This window comes from Ovis canadensis, chromosome 26 (assembly GCF_042477335.2).
Source record: "Ovis canadensis isolate MfBH-ARS-UI-01 breed Bighorn chromosome 26, ARS-UI_OviCan_v2, whole genome shotgun sequence".
Classification (NCBI taxonomy): Eukaryota; Metazoa; Chordata; class Mammalia; order Artiodactyla; family Bovidae; genus Ovis; species Ovis canadensis.
In genome coordinates this window covers 50,530,653-50,544,649 of record NC_091270.1, presented here as the reverse complement: position 1 = coordinate 50,544,649, position 13,997 = coordinate 50,530,653, and the positions used below count along the sequence as shown (strand labels likewise).

General features: G+C 38.1%; 1 protein-coding gene and 1 pseudogene across 1 annotated transcript in view; one reads left to right on the top strand and one right to left on the bottom strand.

Annotated features, from left to right (window-relative positions):
- The window catches only part of ADAM18 (ADAM metallopeptidase domain 18), a 120,221-nt gene that overhangs the window by 42,845 nt on the left and 63,379 nt on the right, over positions 1-13,997 (bottom strand). The window contains exon 14 of the mRNA XM_069572949.1: positions 10,309-10,507. Within this exon, the coding sequence (XP_069429050.1) occupies positions 10,309-10,507 (199 nt within the window). The remainder of the gene's footprint in view (positions 1-10,308; positions 10,508-13,997) is intronic.
- On the top strand, positions 4,151-7,712 carry LOC138430791 (S-phase kinase-associated protein 1 pseudogene; annotated as a pseudogene).

The window sequence follows — 13,997 nt, the reverse complement described above, 5'->3', positions numbered from 1 at the left end:
GATACTGTTATCTTCCAGGGACCCTCTGGTTTCTGCAAGGGTCCAGTTGGTCATTCAGTGTAGATATTATATAGCCAACAAGTCTGCATCCTTTACACCTTTAAGCAAAGCACTAATTTCTGGAAGGACTTTCTCTATGGCCTCCCCAAACTGACCAAGGACCTAATGATGCCATTACACAAACTACCATGATGTGAACTCCAAGAATACACTCTAGGACGGAGAAAGAACTACCAAATGGACTTTTGAATCTAGGGGACCCTTTATAAACTGAAACTTGGCAAGGGTTATTAATCATTTTCTGACCCCTCTAAGTGCCCGCTTTCATGGAGAGACCATGGTGAAACTGGGTTTCTGAAAGTTGCTTAGAATTTGAACAGGGAATTATGATATTCAGTAAGGTAATCCTTTTTAGTCTCTCAGTCATCCATTCTTTATTTTCTTTGATGGTACAAAGAAGACTATACCTTTGTAGGCTGCCCATATAACACAACAGAATAGAAACTATATTCTATAATATTAGCCATCTGTCTGACAGTTGGTAAATCAGGTATTCACATCTGCTACTCTGTCCCTGATGCTTATTATAATAATTTTATCCAGCTGTTCCAGGCACTACTATCTGATCTTGATTTTTTCAAGAGCTTATCATGCCAATTACCATCAGTGAACCTCCTTCTATATTATCCCCTCCTACCATCATTGCCTTGGCCTACAGAGAAGGCCGTTATTGAAATTTATGGTGATTCTGATACCCTTCTCACCAGCACATCCCAAGGCCATGGTCCTTCCTGTTGGGCTTAATTATTTGGCCTTACATAAGTAGCATGTACATTATAGAACATCCACTTCCCTGAGCCTTTCCTTCCTTTACTCCACTAAGTGGTACAGCAATTCTTTCATTTAAAATTCACTTAGAATGGGCCACCATATCGTCACCATGCTTATTTAACTTATATGCAGAGTACATCATGAGAAATGCTGGGCTGGATGCAGCACAAGCTGGAATCAAGACTGCAGGGAGAATTATCAATAACCTCAGATATGCAGATGACAACACCCTTATGGCAGAAAGTGAAGAAGAGCTTAAGAGCCTCTTGATGAAAGTGAAAGAGGAGAGTGAAAAAGTTGGCTTAAAGCTCAACATTCAGAAAACTAAGATCATGGCATCCGGTCCCATCACTTTAGGGCAAATAGATGGAGAAACAGTGGAAACCGTGGCAGACTTTATTTTTTGGAATCCAAAATCACTGCAGATGGTGACTGCAGTCATGAAATAAAAGACAGTTACTCCTTGGAAGAAAAGTTATGACCAACCCAGACAGCATATTAAGAAGCAGAGACATTACTTTGCCAACAAATGTCCATCTAGTCAAAGCTATGGCTTTTCCAGTAGTCATGTATGGATGTGAGAGTTGGGCTATAAAGAAAGCTGAGCACAGAATTGATGCTTTTGAACTGTGGTGTTGGAGAAGACTCTTAAGAGTCCCTTGGACTGCAAGGAGATCCATCCAGTTCATCCCAAAGGAAATCAGTCCTGAATGTTCATTGGAAGGAATGATGCTGAAGCTGAAACTCCAATACTTTGACTACCTGGTGTAAAGAGCTGACTCATTTGAAAAGACCCTAATGCTGGGAAAGACTGAAGGTGAGAGTAGAAGAGGAGAACAGAGGATAAGATGGTTGGATGGTATCACTGAGTCAAGGGACGTGAGTTTGCATCAACTCCAGGAGTTGGTGATGGACAGGGAGGCCTGGCGTGCTGCAGTCCACGGGGTCGCAAAGAGTTGGACAGGACTGAGCAGCTGAACTAAACTGTACTGAAGTCACCTAGAATGGGCCATCATGTTATTTTCAATGTTTTTGGAAACAATCCCAGCAAAAATGTTTACTATCTTCTAGTATCCATACAGAATGTTGATTCCTCAACTTTGGGAGAATGATTCCATAACAATAAACTCTCTCCTACCAAGTCTTATGGCCCTGATCCAGTCTTATGACAAAGGACTCTCAGAATCTGGTTCCATGCATATCCCTTGGTTTCAGCTGTAACTGCTAACTAGGACCTACAGCTCTGTTGGTGTAGATCCCTGCTGTTGTTCAGTCACTAAGCAGTGTCTGACTCTTTGTGACCCCATGGACTGCAGCACAGGCTTCCCTGTCCTCTGGAGATCCTGTAGTCTGCTCAGATTCATATGCATTGAGTCTGTGATGCTTTCCAGCCATCTCTTCCTCTGCTGCCCTCTCCTCCTTTTGCCTTCCATTTTTCCCAGCATCAGGGTCTTTTCCAATGAGAGCTCTGTTACTCCCGTATAAGCTCCAGGACATCTGGGCTCTAGTTTAAAAGAGCTCTGTGTCTTAACTCTATTTTAAGTTAGTGCCCAAAATGTAGGGGAAGAAACTCAGGGGGATACATTTTGTGTGACAGGTGTCAACTACAACTTGGTGCTTGCCGACAGCATTTGCCATCTGCCTCTGCATAGATGGAATCTTCTGCAGCTGCAGCTGTTGACCTTTGACCTGCTCTGAAGGGAGTTCAGGGTGGAGAATGAGGCACTCTCTGCTCCAGGAAAACTGATGGAACAGGTCTTTAGATAGTTAGATATTTTCAGGATCTGATTTCATGATCCCAAACCTTACTTCTCCTCATATCTAGAAAAGCATGAAATCCCTTCATGGTGACATCAGCTCCTCATGATTAGCAGAAAACCTCTTGTAAAATATGCACTTTATTTCATGTACTCCACCTTTGCCATGATCATATGCATTGGCCTTCTTCCACTACATCTTTGGAGCAGTTTCTCGGAGCTATCTGAGGGGCTGTCTCCCAGGCTGCAGTCCCAATCTTGCCCCAGATAAAATAACTTGCACGCCCACATTGTGCATCTTTTCTTTAGTCAACACAGAGTTCTGTATTATTTTCAAGCAAGGGGAACATCCCCATGCCAGATTGGATGCAGGTGTTGGTATGACACGGGGCAGTTTGATATTTTATAGATTCAAAAGTTTCAGAGAAGTCTGGATGCTCAAAAGTTTAGGGGACATATCTTTAATTCCTCCCGTCCTCAATGCAAAATTCTCATTTTCTTCCCAACCAGATCTTTAACCTGGCAAAATAGATTTGATTGACAATTGAACCTTTTCTGGAGTTCCTTCAACTTGGGAAGTCTTCAACTTTCTCTATCCTCTGATTTTAACTATATAAGTTAATAGGGAGGCCCTTCCACTCAGTCTGAATTCAAATCATCCTATTGCAGGGAAGAGCCAATTCTGACTCCATGTTGGAACTGTTTCTTTGACTTGCTTTTCATTGTTTTGGTTATTATGAGTATACATAATGGTCTGCCTCACAGAACCCTGCTACTCTGCCTGATTGTTAAACTAAAATGTCTTTGTTCAGCTCATAGACAACTAACATGACCCTACCCCCCTGTGAATGGCGGTGATAAAGAAGAGATTAATACATTCCTTCCACAAGCTTGTCATTCCTGGAGATGTTTGGGAAGACTGGTGGCCTTTTTTACTTTATTTCCTCACCACCTCTCTCTCTCCCATTCTACTTTTTTATTTCCTCACCTCCCCCATCTCTGTTCTATAAAAGAGCCTGATAAGATGGTTATTCTGAAACATTAGTCTGCTACCTTCTTGGCTGGCTGGCTTTTTGAATAAAGTCATAGTCCTTACCTCAATACCTTGTCTCTGGATTATTGGCCTGTTGTGTGGCAAACAGAGCAAGCTTAGACTCTGTACCAATATCTTTTTGCTATCTTTTCCCAGATTCCAATGTTGCTTTGTAATAGATATTCAGTTCCATTGCCCTGGCAATTACTATTTCCCCATACAGTTCACTCATACCAGCTGATACAAGGTATACCCTGTCACTAGCATCCTATCCCTGTTCATTCTGTGAGCACATTGTCAGTTTCCACCAGTGATGAGGTGTTCATCAATTGCCTGTTAGTGAGTGATGTCATTCTGAAAATGTATCTTGTATTTTCTCGCACTGCTGTCAGTAACAAGAGTTAGTGGCTGACCAGAAGTCAGCCTCTGGATGAGGTACAATGTGCAAACTATTAGTGATCAGATCATCCAGACCATCAGGAAGTGAGAGGGAAGCAACAGGAGGGAGCAGAGAAGAAATCAAATTAAGATGCAGGCCCAGCAAAGATTTGACCCACTACAATTAGCTAGCCTTGGAGATCAAGGGGGTGAGTTGACAGCTGGAGGCTCTCTGATGACACTCAGCAGTATTCTTCTTGTCCTCTACAACTCATTTTCCTTTCAACATTCTATTTTCTTTCCTTTAACTGCACTTTGTACAATTAGGAGCTTTATGTTTCTTTGGTGTGTATGTATTTACTGTCTTTGTCTCTTGACTCTAAGCTCTGTGAGTACAGTAACCATGGACATGTGTTCAACTTGAATATTAGCAGCCCTGTGCACATACATTCTCACTATATATATATATATATATATATATATATATACACATATATATATTTTTAATGGACAAACATGATGACTATGATTGATTCTACAGATGCTTTAAAAGTTTAAGTTTACTTAAAGAAATAATGCAGAATGTAAGCAATTTTTGTTAATTTGTGTGTCTCATATAGTAGGCTACTACAAGAACTGCTTTTTGCCCATAGTTTTGGCAACAACAACAAGAAAAAAAATGCCTGCTTGAGATAAGAATCGAGTGAATGAATCAGCTCAGTTCAGTTAAGTGGCTCAGTCGTGTCCGACTCTTTGTGATTCCATGGAATGCAGCATGCCAGGCCTCCCTGTCCATCACCAACTCCTGGAGTTCACTCAAATGCATGAACATTAAGTTGATGATGTCATCCAACCATCTCACCCTCTGTCGTCCCCTTGTCCTCCTGCCTTCAATCTTTCCCAGCATTAGGGTCATTTCAAATGAGTCAGTTCTTCACATCAGGTGGCCAAATTATTGGAGTTTCAGTTTTAGCATCAGTCCTTCCAATGCATATTCAGGACTGATTTCCTTTAGGATGGACTGGCTAGATATCCTTGCAGTCCAAGGGACTCTCAAGAGTCTTCTCCAACACCACAGTTTAAAAGCATCAATTCTTCTGCGCTCAGCTTTCTTTATAGTCCAACTCTCACGTCCATACATGACTACTGGAAAAACCATAGCTTTGACTAGATGGACCTTTGTTGGCAAAGTAATGTCTCTGCTTTTTAATAAGCTTTCTAGGTTGGTCATAACTTTTCTTCCAAGGAGTAAGCATCTTTTAATTCATGACTGCACCATCTGCATTGATTTTGGATTCCAAAAAATAAAGTCTGTCACTGTTTCCACTGTTTCCCCATCTAATTCCCATGAGGTGATGGGACCAGATGCCATGATCTTCGTTTTCTGAATGTTGAGCTTTAAGCCAACTTTTTCACTCTCCTCTTTCACTTTCATCAAGAGGCTGTTTAGTTCTTCACTTTCTGCCATAAGGGTAGTGTCATCTGCATATCTGAGGTTGTTGATATTTCTCCCGGCAATCTTGATTCCAGCTTTTGTTTCCTCCAGCCCAGCATTTCTCATGATGTACTCTGCATAAAAGCTAAATAAGCAGGGTGACAATATACAGCCTTGACATACTTCTTTCCCTATTTGGAACCAGTCTGTTCCATGTCCAATTCTAACTGTTGCTTCCTGACCTGGATACAGGTTTCTCAAGAGGCAGGTCAGGTGGTCTGGCATTCCCATCTCTTTCAGAATTTTCCACAGTTTATTATGATCCACACAGTCAAAGGCTTTGGCATAGTCAATAAAGCAGAAGTAGATGTTTTTCTGGAACTCTCTTGCTTTTTCAATGATCCAGCAGATGTTGGCAATTTGATCTCTGGCTCCTCTGCCTTTTCTAAATCCAGCTTGAACATCTGGAATTTCATGGTTCACGTACTGCTGAAGCCTGGCTTGGAGAATTTTTAGCATTACTTTACTAGTGTGTGAGATGAGTGCAATTGTGTGGTAGTCTGAGCATTCTTTGCTGTTACCTTTCTTAGGGATTGGAATGAAAACTAACCTTTTCCAGTCCTGTGGCCACTGCTGAGCTTTCCAAATTTGCTGGCATATTGAGTGCAAGACTATCACAGCATCACAGCATCATCTTTTAGGATTTGAAACAGCTCAACAGGCTGGAATTCCATCACCTCTACCAGCTTTGTCCATAGTGATGCTTCCTAAGCCCATTTAACTTTGTATTCTAGGATGTCTGGTCTAGGTGAGTGATCATCATGATTATCTGAGTTGTGAAGATATTTTTGTATAGTTCTGTGAATTCTTGCCACCTCTTCTTAACATCTTCTGCTTTCTTTATTTCATACTATTTCTGTCCTTTATTGTGCCCACCTTTGCATAAAATATTCCCTTGGTATCTCTAATTTTCTTAAAGAGATCTCTAGTCTTTCCCATTCTATTGTTTACCTTTATTTCTTTGCACTGATCACTGACTAAGGCTTTCTTATCTCTGCTTGCTATTCTTTGGAACTCTGCATTCAAATGGGAATATCTTTCCATTTTCCTTTTCCTTTCACTTCTCTTCTATTCACAGCTATTTGTAAGGCTTCCTCAGACAACCATTTTGCCTTTTTGCATTTCTTTTCCTTGGGGATGGTCTTGATCCCTGCCTCCTATACAATGTCACAAACCTCTGTCCATAGTTCTTCAGGTACTTTGTCTATCAGATCTAGTCCCTTGAATCTATTTCTCACTTCCACTGTAAAATCATAAGGAATTTGATTTAGGTCATACCTGAATGGTGTAATGGTTTTTCCTATTTTTTTCAATTTAAGTCTGAATTAAATGAATATTTTTGGATGAAGAAATTAATAAACTACATCAAAAGATTGATTTTGACCTATTTGAATAAGTTTTGTGGAGATATTAGAGTGTATATTCCAAGAGGAAATTCACAAGTGGTTACATCTTTACTAAGCATCCTTATTTTCATTAGAACTCAAGAAGATGTCAAATGTTAAGTAACTAGGTTTGGTGTTAAAGGTTCATTTAATTAAAAAGAGTGTGGGAAGGACTCTTTCAGTCCAAAGAGTATGGCAGCCAGTCCCCCATTTCTGCTTTGTGGAGACGGAGCCAAGCTTTTGAGGTAGGGGTTGCAGAGGTCTGATGGATAATCAAAGTTGATGCTGAAATTGCAAAACAATCGATGGCTATCATTTGTATTGGAAATCGCTGTTCATCAAGTACATGTTGAAAGAAAACTATGTTATGGTCACTAATAAAAAGAGTGTGAAAGCTATCCAAGTGCCGCTAAAGGCGGATTTGGGAATAGACGATGAAAGAGATGATAATCCTGTCCCTTTGTCAAATGTTAACGCAGTAGTATCTAAAAAAACAAACAAACAAACAAAAAATGGTCATTCTGTGGTGCACCCATCACAAAGACAATCCTCATCATCCTGAGGACAATGAGAACAAAGAAAAATGGACAGATTATATCTCTGAATATCTGAACAACTTCCTGAAAGTTCACCAAGGAACATGATTTGATCTTACACTGGCAGCAAACTACTTAGAAATCAAAGATTTGCTTGATGTTATCTGCAAGGCTGTTGTCAATATGATCAAGGGGGAAAGTAAGGAGATTTGAAAGACATTCAATATCAAAAGTGATTTTACTGAAGAAGGGGAAACCCAGGTATGCAAAGAGATCCAGCCATGTGAAGAGAAGTGAAATTGTGTGCCAGATGCTGCAACAGTGCAGCAATTATTGCAAATATTAGCTGCCCTGTTTTGTTTATAATTGTAATATTAGAGACACAGACAACAAAAGCAGCAGCAAATCAATTGTATTGGCAGAATTTTGTCCTTATTGCATGTGTAGTTTCAGTAGAGATTCCAAACTTATGGCTCAGTTTCTTCTAGTATGGTTAAAAGTTTCCTTTTTCTTTGCTCTGAATAAAATTGCACTGTTGGTTCTCTATAGAAAAAATTTTAAAAACATAAAAGGATTGTGTCCTAGATTCAACTTATTGGATCTTACAGAGAGTAAATAAGTAATAAGAAAATTATTTAATTTAAAAGTGATGCATTACACGTTGGTCAAAAGTTACTGTGGCAAAGACAAATAATATTTTCAAATGCAAATGAGCATTGTAAAAATAACAACAAAGAACCAAGTAAAAAGCAACATCTTGAAAACATAGCATAGAGAAAATAGCACTGATCTGTGATTCATGAAAGATGAAAGCTCTGTAGCTCTGGAATTTTGGTTGTCACCTAACCTGAAACTTGTTACTAAAGATGAGTTTCAAATAATTAGGAAGATTAAAAAAAACTTACAGGAAATTAAAAAAAATAATAGGAAGACAACATAAAACAAGTACTGTGTAATTTGGTACAAACTATAAACCTTGTGTTACAGCTGGGCAAATAACTGAAATTTGGTGTTCTGCTACCTTTACTCAGTTAGCGAATGATTTTATTTGTATGTCACTGAGTAATTTTGATTTATTCTAAACTTAATTTACTTCTTTAAAAATATAAAATTATATTGAGGTATTATGAATAATCACTGTCTGAAAAGGAGGGATATATGTATTAGTCATGTGAATTATTCTCAAAAATTGTTTAAAAAGTGAAGTATAAAACCAAATTTTAATCAATTGCCTGAGACTACTGTTATCCTATCAGTTCTTCAGTGAGGAAATATAATTCTATACTTTCACAATGAAGAACATTTAAAGTTTCAGGCCACTAAAATTAGGTTATGAATGGTAAAGTAAGAAGTTCAGTAAAATTATGAAATCTACTAACTTGCTATTCCAATCTCTATATACGTAAATATAGCTCCTAATTTGAGCTGTAAATATGGATCTTTTTGATGAGAAAGTTAAGATCCAAACCAAAAACCAAACCGTAAGAAAAGGAATGTACAATACTCTCCTCAAAGTTTGAAACACTCCTACAAAAACTAATTTTCCTTCATTCAAATTTAATCTTTACTGACGTTGTGATTCAGTTCTTCCAATTCTAGAGTTGTGTGATATCTATTATATCTTAGAGAGGGATCCAAATTTAAGATAAATATATAAGACAGGAACCTCCAGCCCCTGCCCAGGTGCCCTGGGACCCAGCACCTCCCAGCAGTGGGCCCAGACCAGACCCAGGACCCTGCAGGCCCTGCAGTCCACATCAAGAGTACCCTTTGAGCACATAGCTCTGGAGAATGGAGAGCAGTGTGCTGCTGGGTTCCATAGAAAGTGTGCTATAAAATGAAATCAACCCACCTAAAGTGTGCTGCATGCTAAGTTGTGTCCAAATCTTTGCAAATATGGACTGTAGCCCACCAGGCTCCTCTGTCCATGAGATTTACCAGGCAAGAATACTGGAGTGGGTTGCCATGCCCTCTCACCCAGGGATTGAACTTGTATCTCTTATGTCTCATGCATTGGCAGTTGGATTCTTTAACACTAGTGCCACTTGGGAAGCCCCCAACCCACCTAATACATAGAAATGTAAATAAAGAATCAGGCAAAATGAGGCAAAGGAGGAATATGTTCCCCAGAAGTAAAAGGAAACAAAATGGAGATAAGCAATCTACTTATAAAGATTTCAGGTAACGATCATATTAATACTAATATTGTGTGTGTTAGTCACTCAGTTGTCCCTGACTCTTTGCCATATCATTTACTGTAGCCCACCAGGCTCCTCTGTCCATGGGATTATCCAGGCAAGAATACTGGAGTGGGTTGCCATGTTCTACTCCAGGGCACCTTCCTCACCCAGGGATCAAACCTGGGTCTCCTGCATTGCAGGCAGATTCTTTACCATCTGAGCTACCAGAGAAACCCCAATACTAATGTTAATTTTAATTTAAATTTTTACACTTAACTTTAAGTGTGTGGGGAAGCTGTCAAGTCACAGAGGCAGATAATGTTTCTAAAACCCAAAGTTTTAGTTGAAAAGTTTTGAGTTTTATCCTTAGCAACAGATTCGGCCAGTTATTTTCCTTGAAATGACATGCTCACTTCATTCATTTTTGATGTCTTCCAAATACCCAACTCTTAATCAACATCATTTGTCTCAATCATTATTTTAAGTAAAAATGGTGTTCCATGTCAAAGGTGGCTAGTTCAGTTCACAAATAAACCAGTTGCAGAAGTGCCTTACTGTGTCCTCTGGTATGAAAGTGCTTTAAATATCCACCCCAAGGATCACGCAGGATATTAAGAAGATATGTACCCTGATATTGAGGCTTAATAAAATTATTAACTTTCTCTGCTTCATCAAAGACAAGAAAAAGAGAAATATATGAAAAAAAGAAATACCTTTTCCAAATACCTCAGCACACTGGTTGTCAGTAGTTTGGCATCGTCCGTTGTAACAATATGCATTCCCCAACCTGCACAACTGGCCATTCATGGCATATGTGTCAGGAACGCAATTACTGGAAGTCCCATTGCAATACTCGGTAAAATCACACTCTGGATCCACACTCTTTCTACAGGGAGTACCTGCTACTGATATCTAGGAGGAAAATGAAAATCATGTTCCATGAGAGACTATTCTCAATTTTTTACTGAAGAGAAAGTGAGATGTGCCTGATTACAGCAAGTCCCCTACATATCAATGCATTCTACTCCATTTGGAAATTCGATTTGTTCATAAATCCAACAAAGTTAGCCTAGGCACTTAACTAACACAATTGGCTGTACAGCACCATACTGTAACAGATTTATTGTCCTTTTCACACAAATAATACTTAAAAAAATAAATATTTTAAATCTTATAATATCTTGAAAAGTACATTAGTACAGCACAATAGCTGGTATCCAGGGGCTGGCATTGAGTGAACAGGCAAGAATTACCGACTGGAGGAGGAAGACCAGGTGAGAGATGGTAGAGCTGAAAGATCATCAGGAATAGGAGATGGAGGATGATGTTTCGATCATGCTTGATGTTAATAGCACAGGTTCTGGTTCCTTGGGGAAGCAAATGTACATTTGCCATATTTGACAGTTTGTGAGTTGAAGGTTCATAGGTAGGGAACTTACCATATTGATACTAGAGAGGATTACAGAGCCCTATTGCTGAGCTCTCCAAAGGAAAGGGCAGGCAGAGTATTCATCATGAAGCCTGAGGAAAAGTAACTATCTCAAAGGCTAAAAGGATCCTCCACCAGAGTTTTGTGTTTTACATCAAAAGACCACCAGACTAACCAGCATTTGGATGGAGACAGATCAAACAGATGAAGCATACTTGCTCCTCAAAATTGGAGAAACACTGCCTCTACCATTTTCTTCTTGGAGATACCCAGGAGACAAACTCCCTGGTTTCATATACTCCATTATATTTAAAATAGATAACCTAATTTAATCTATCTATTTAAAATAGATAGCAAAGACCTACTGTATAGCACAAGGAACTCTCCTCAATATTCTGTAATAACCTAAATGGGAAAAGAATTATGCATATATAATTTGTATAACTGAATCTCTTAGCTGTACACCCAAAACTAGAACAACATCGTAAATCAACTATAGTCTGATATAAAAGACAATTTTTTAAAAAAAGCTTCCTGGTTTTAATATCTTGCTTGGACTTTTACTAACTTACTTGTGTGAGTGAGACACATAATTCCTCATTTGTAAACTTGGGATAATAATCATTCTCTCGTAAGGTTCTTGTTAGTATTAAACTGAATTAATGTAACATGTGCTTGAACAACATATGGTAAACAATATGTGGAGTAGCCATTACCATTGCTGTCATCATCACCATTATATTTATCATTTGTGAGCTAAAATCCTCTTTTCATAGCTCAGATAAAGAGTACATTTATGATCATATCTTTAGTCCCTGTTGACTTAATCAGGCATCGTTGCCTTCTATGATGAAGTTCCATGGCCAGAAGCTGACATTCTATGCATGCTGAAGTAACACACACACTCTACAATCCAGTTCCATTGACCTAATATTTAACAGACTGAGACAAATATGAGTAATATATGAATGAAATGCCATCTTATAAAGGACTGTATGAAGAAGAAACTCTTTCAACCTAGAATTCCATTCTTAGGAAATATATATTTCAATAATGACTGTGAAATAAAGACTTGCCCAGGAAAACAATAATTAAGACAATTGATTTCAGCAGATAGAAATTACAAGGAATAGTAAAGGAAGTCTTCAGATATAAGGAGTATGGTACCGAGCAGAAATTTATAGAAGGAAATAGAGACCCAGAAATGGAATAAATGATGCTAATTGCAAAATTCTGCTTTCTTCATTTTACTTGTTCTAAAAAATAAGACTATATAAAGCAAAACAAGTAACAAAATATTTTGTGTTTATAATATGTGAGAGATGTTCTTTTATATAAGGTCCATCTCCATATATGAAGTGGTGTATTATATGAAACCAAACTCTGATTGATCAAAGATCTGTAAACTCAGAGAAACTATTAACAGTACAATGATTTTTTAAGGTTAAATAATAAACAAGTAGCAATGACAAAATCAAATCATGTTGTGCAGTTTTAGAGTCTACATTTAGTTTGTAGACCAATTGCAAGGCTCATTAATAGCTACTGGGAATTCAAAATAGTACAGTCAGTTTAGAATATAGGTTTACAGTTTCCTATAAAACTCCATATACACTTACTGTACAAACCAACAATTTCATTTATAGTTATCTAAGTGAAAAAAACCCTAATATTCATGCAAAATCTGCTTATGAATAATTTTATAGCAGCTGTATTTTCACCACCCCAAATGGAAAATGAACCAAATATCCCTCAACTGGGAACTGTATTAACAAACTGTGGTACATCCTTAAATTGCTTGCAATACTAGTCAGCAATAAAAAACGAATGAAATACTGATAAACACAACATAAATGAAGCTCAAATGCATAATGCTAAGAACTGTGGTGTTGGGGAAGACTTTTGAGAGTCCCTTGGACTGCAAGTAAATCAAACTAGTCAATCCTAAAGGAAATCAATCCTGAACAGTCATTGGGAGGACTGGTGCTGAAACTGAAGCTCCAATACTTTAGCCACCTGATGTGAAGAACTGATTCCTTAGAAAAGACCCTGATGCTGGGAAAGATTGTAGGCAGGAGAAGAACAGGACAACAGAGGATGAGATGTTGGATGGCATCACTAACTCAATGGACAGGAGTTTGAGCAAGCTCTGGGCGTTGGTGATGGACAAGGAGGCCTGGCATGCTGCAGTTTGTGGGATCACAAAGAGTCAGATATCACTGTGTGACTGAATTGAAGATGCCTATTTATAATGTTTACACACATGAGATTCAATAAAATGCAATTTGCTTTTGCAAAACCAGAAATGCAGAAAACAGATCTGTAGTTACTAAGGCCTGTGGGTGGAGGTGTGAACTATCTACAAAGTGGCATGGAGGTAGGGGGGTTTGAGAGACCTGGTAATGAAATTGCCTATCCTTTGATTGTGGGGCTTGTTATAAGGTTGAATATGTTTGTCATAATACTCAGAAGCAGTCACTAAAATAATTTTACTGTAATGAATTATACTCTAATTGAAAAAAATGAGCAAAAAGAATATATGGAATATTTGTGTGTATATAACTTACCAGAGTTGGAATTAAAATATTTTGCATTATGAAACTTGCTTTCTAAGTGCATGCATATTGAGCCTGCACTTATTAACTCTTGTACTATATTCAATAATTTATGTAACCATTCCAACAACAGTAAACATTAAATTTGCCTTTAAGATTTGCTACTGCAAATTATCCTGTAATTAATACTTTTTTTTTCCTGAGCTTTCCACACATGGTCATGTTTCTAGGGTACATACGTAAGACATAAACTCATAATAATAAATTAACATAATAATTTATACTCTATTCAGAATATGCAAAAATTGCTCCGGAAAGGGATTAAAGTAATTCAAGTTTCCAAAAACACCATGAAACAAAGATCTTTAGTCCCATTCCTTAGATAATATCTGGCATTGTTTTTAAAACTGCTATTTGG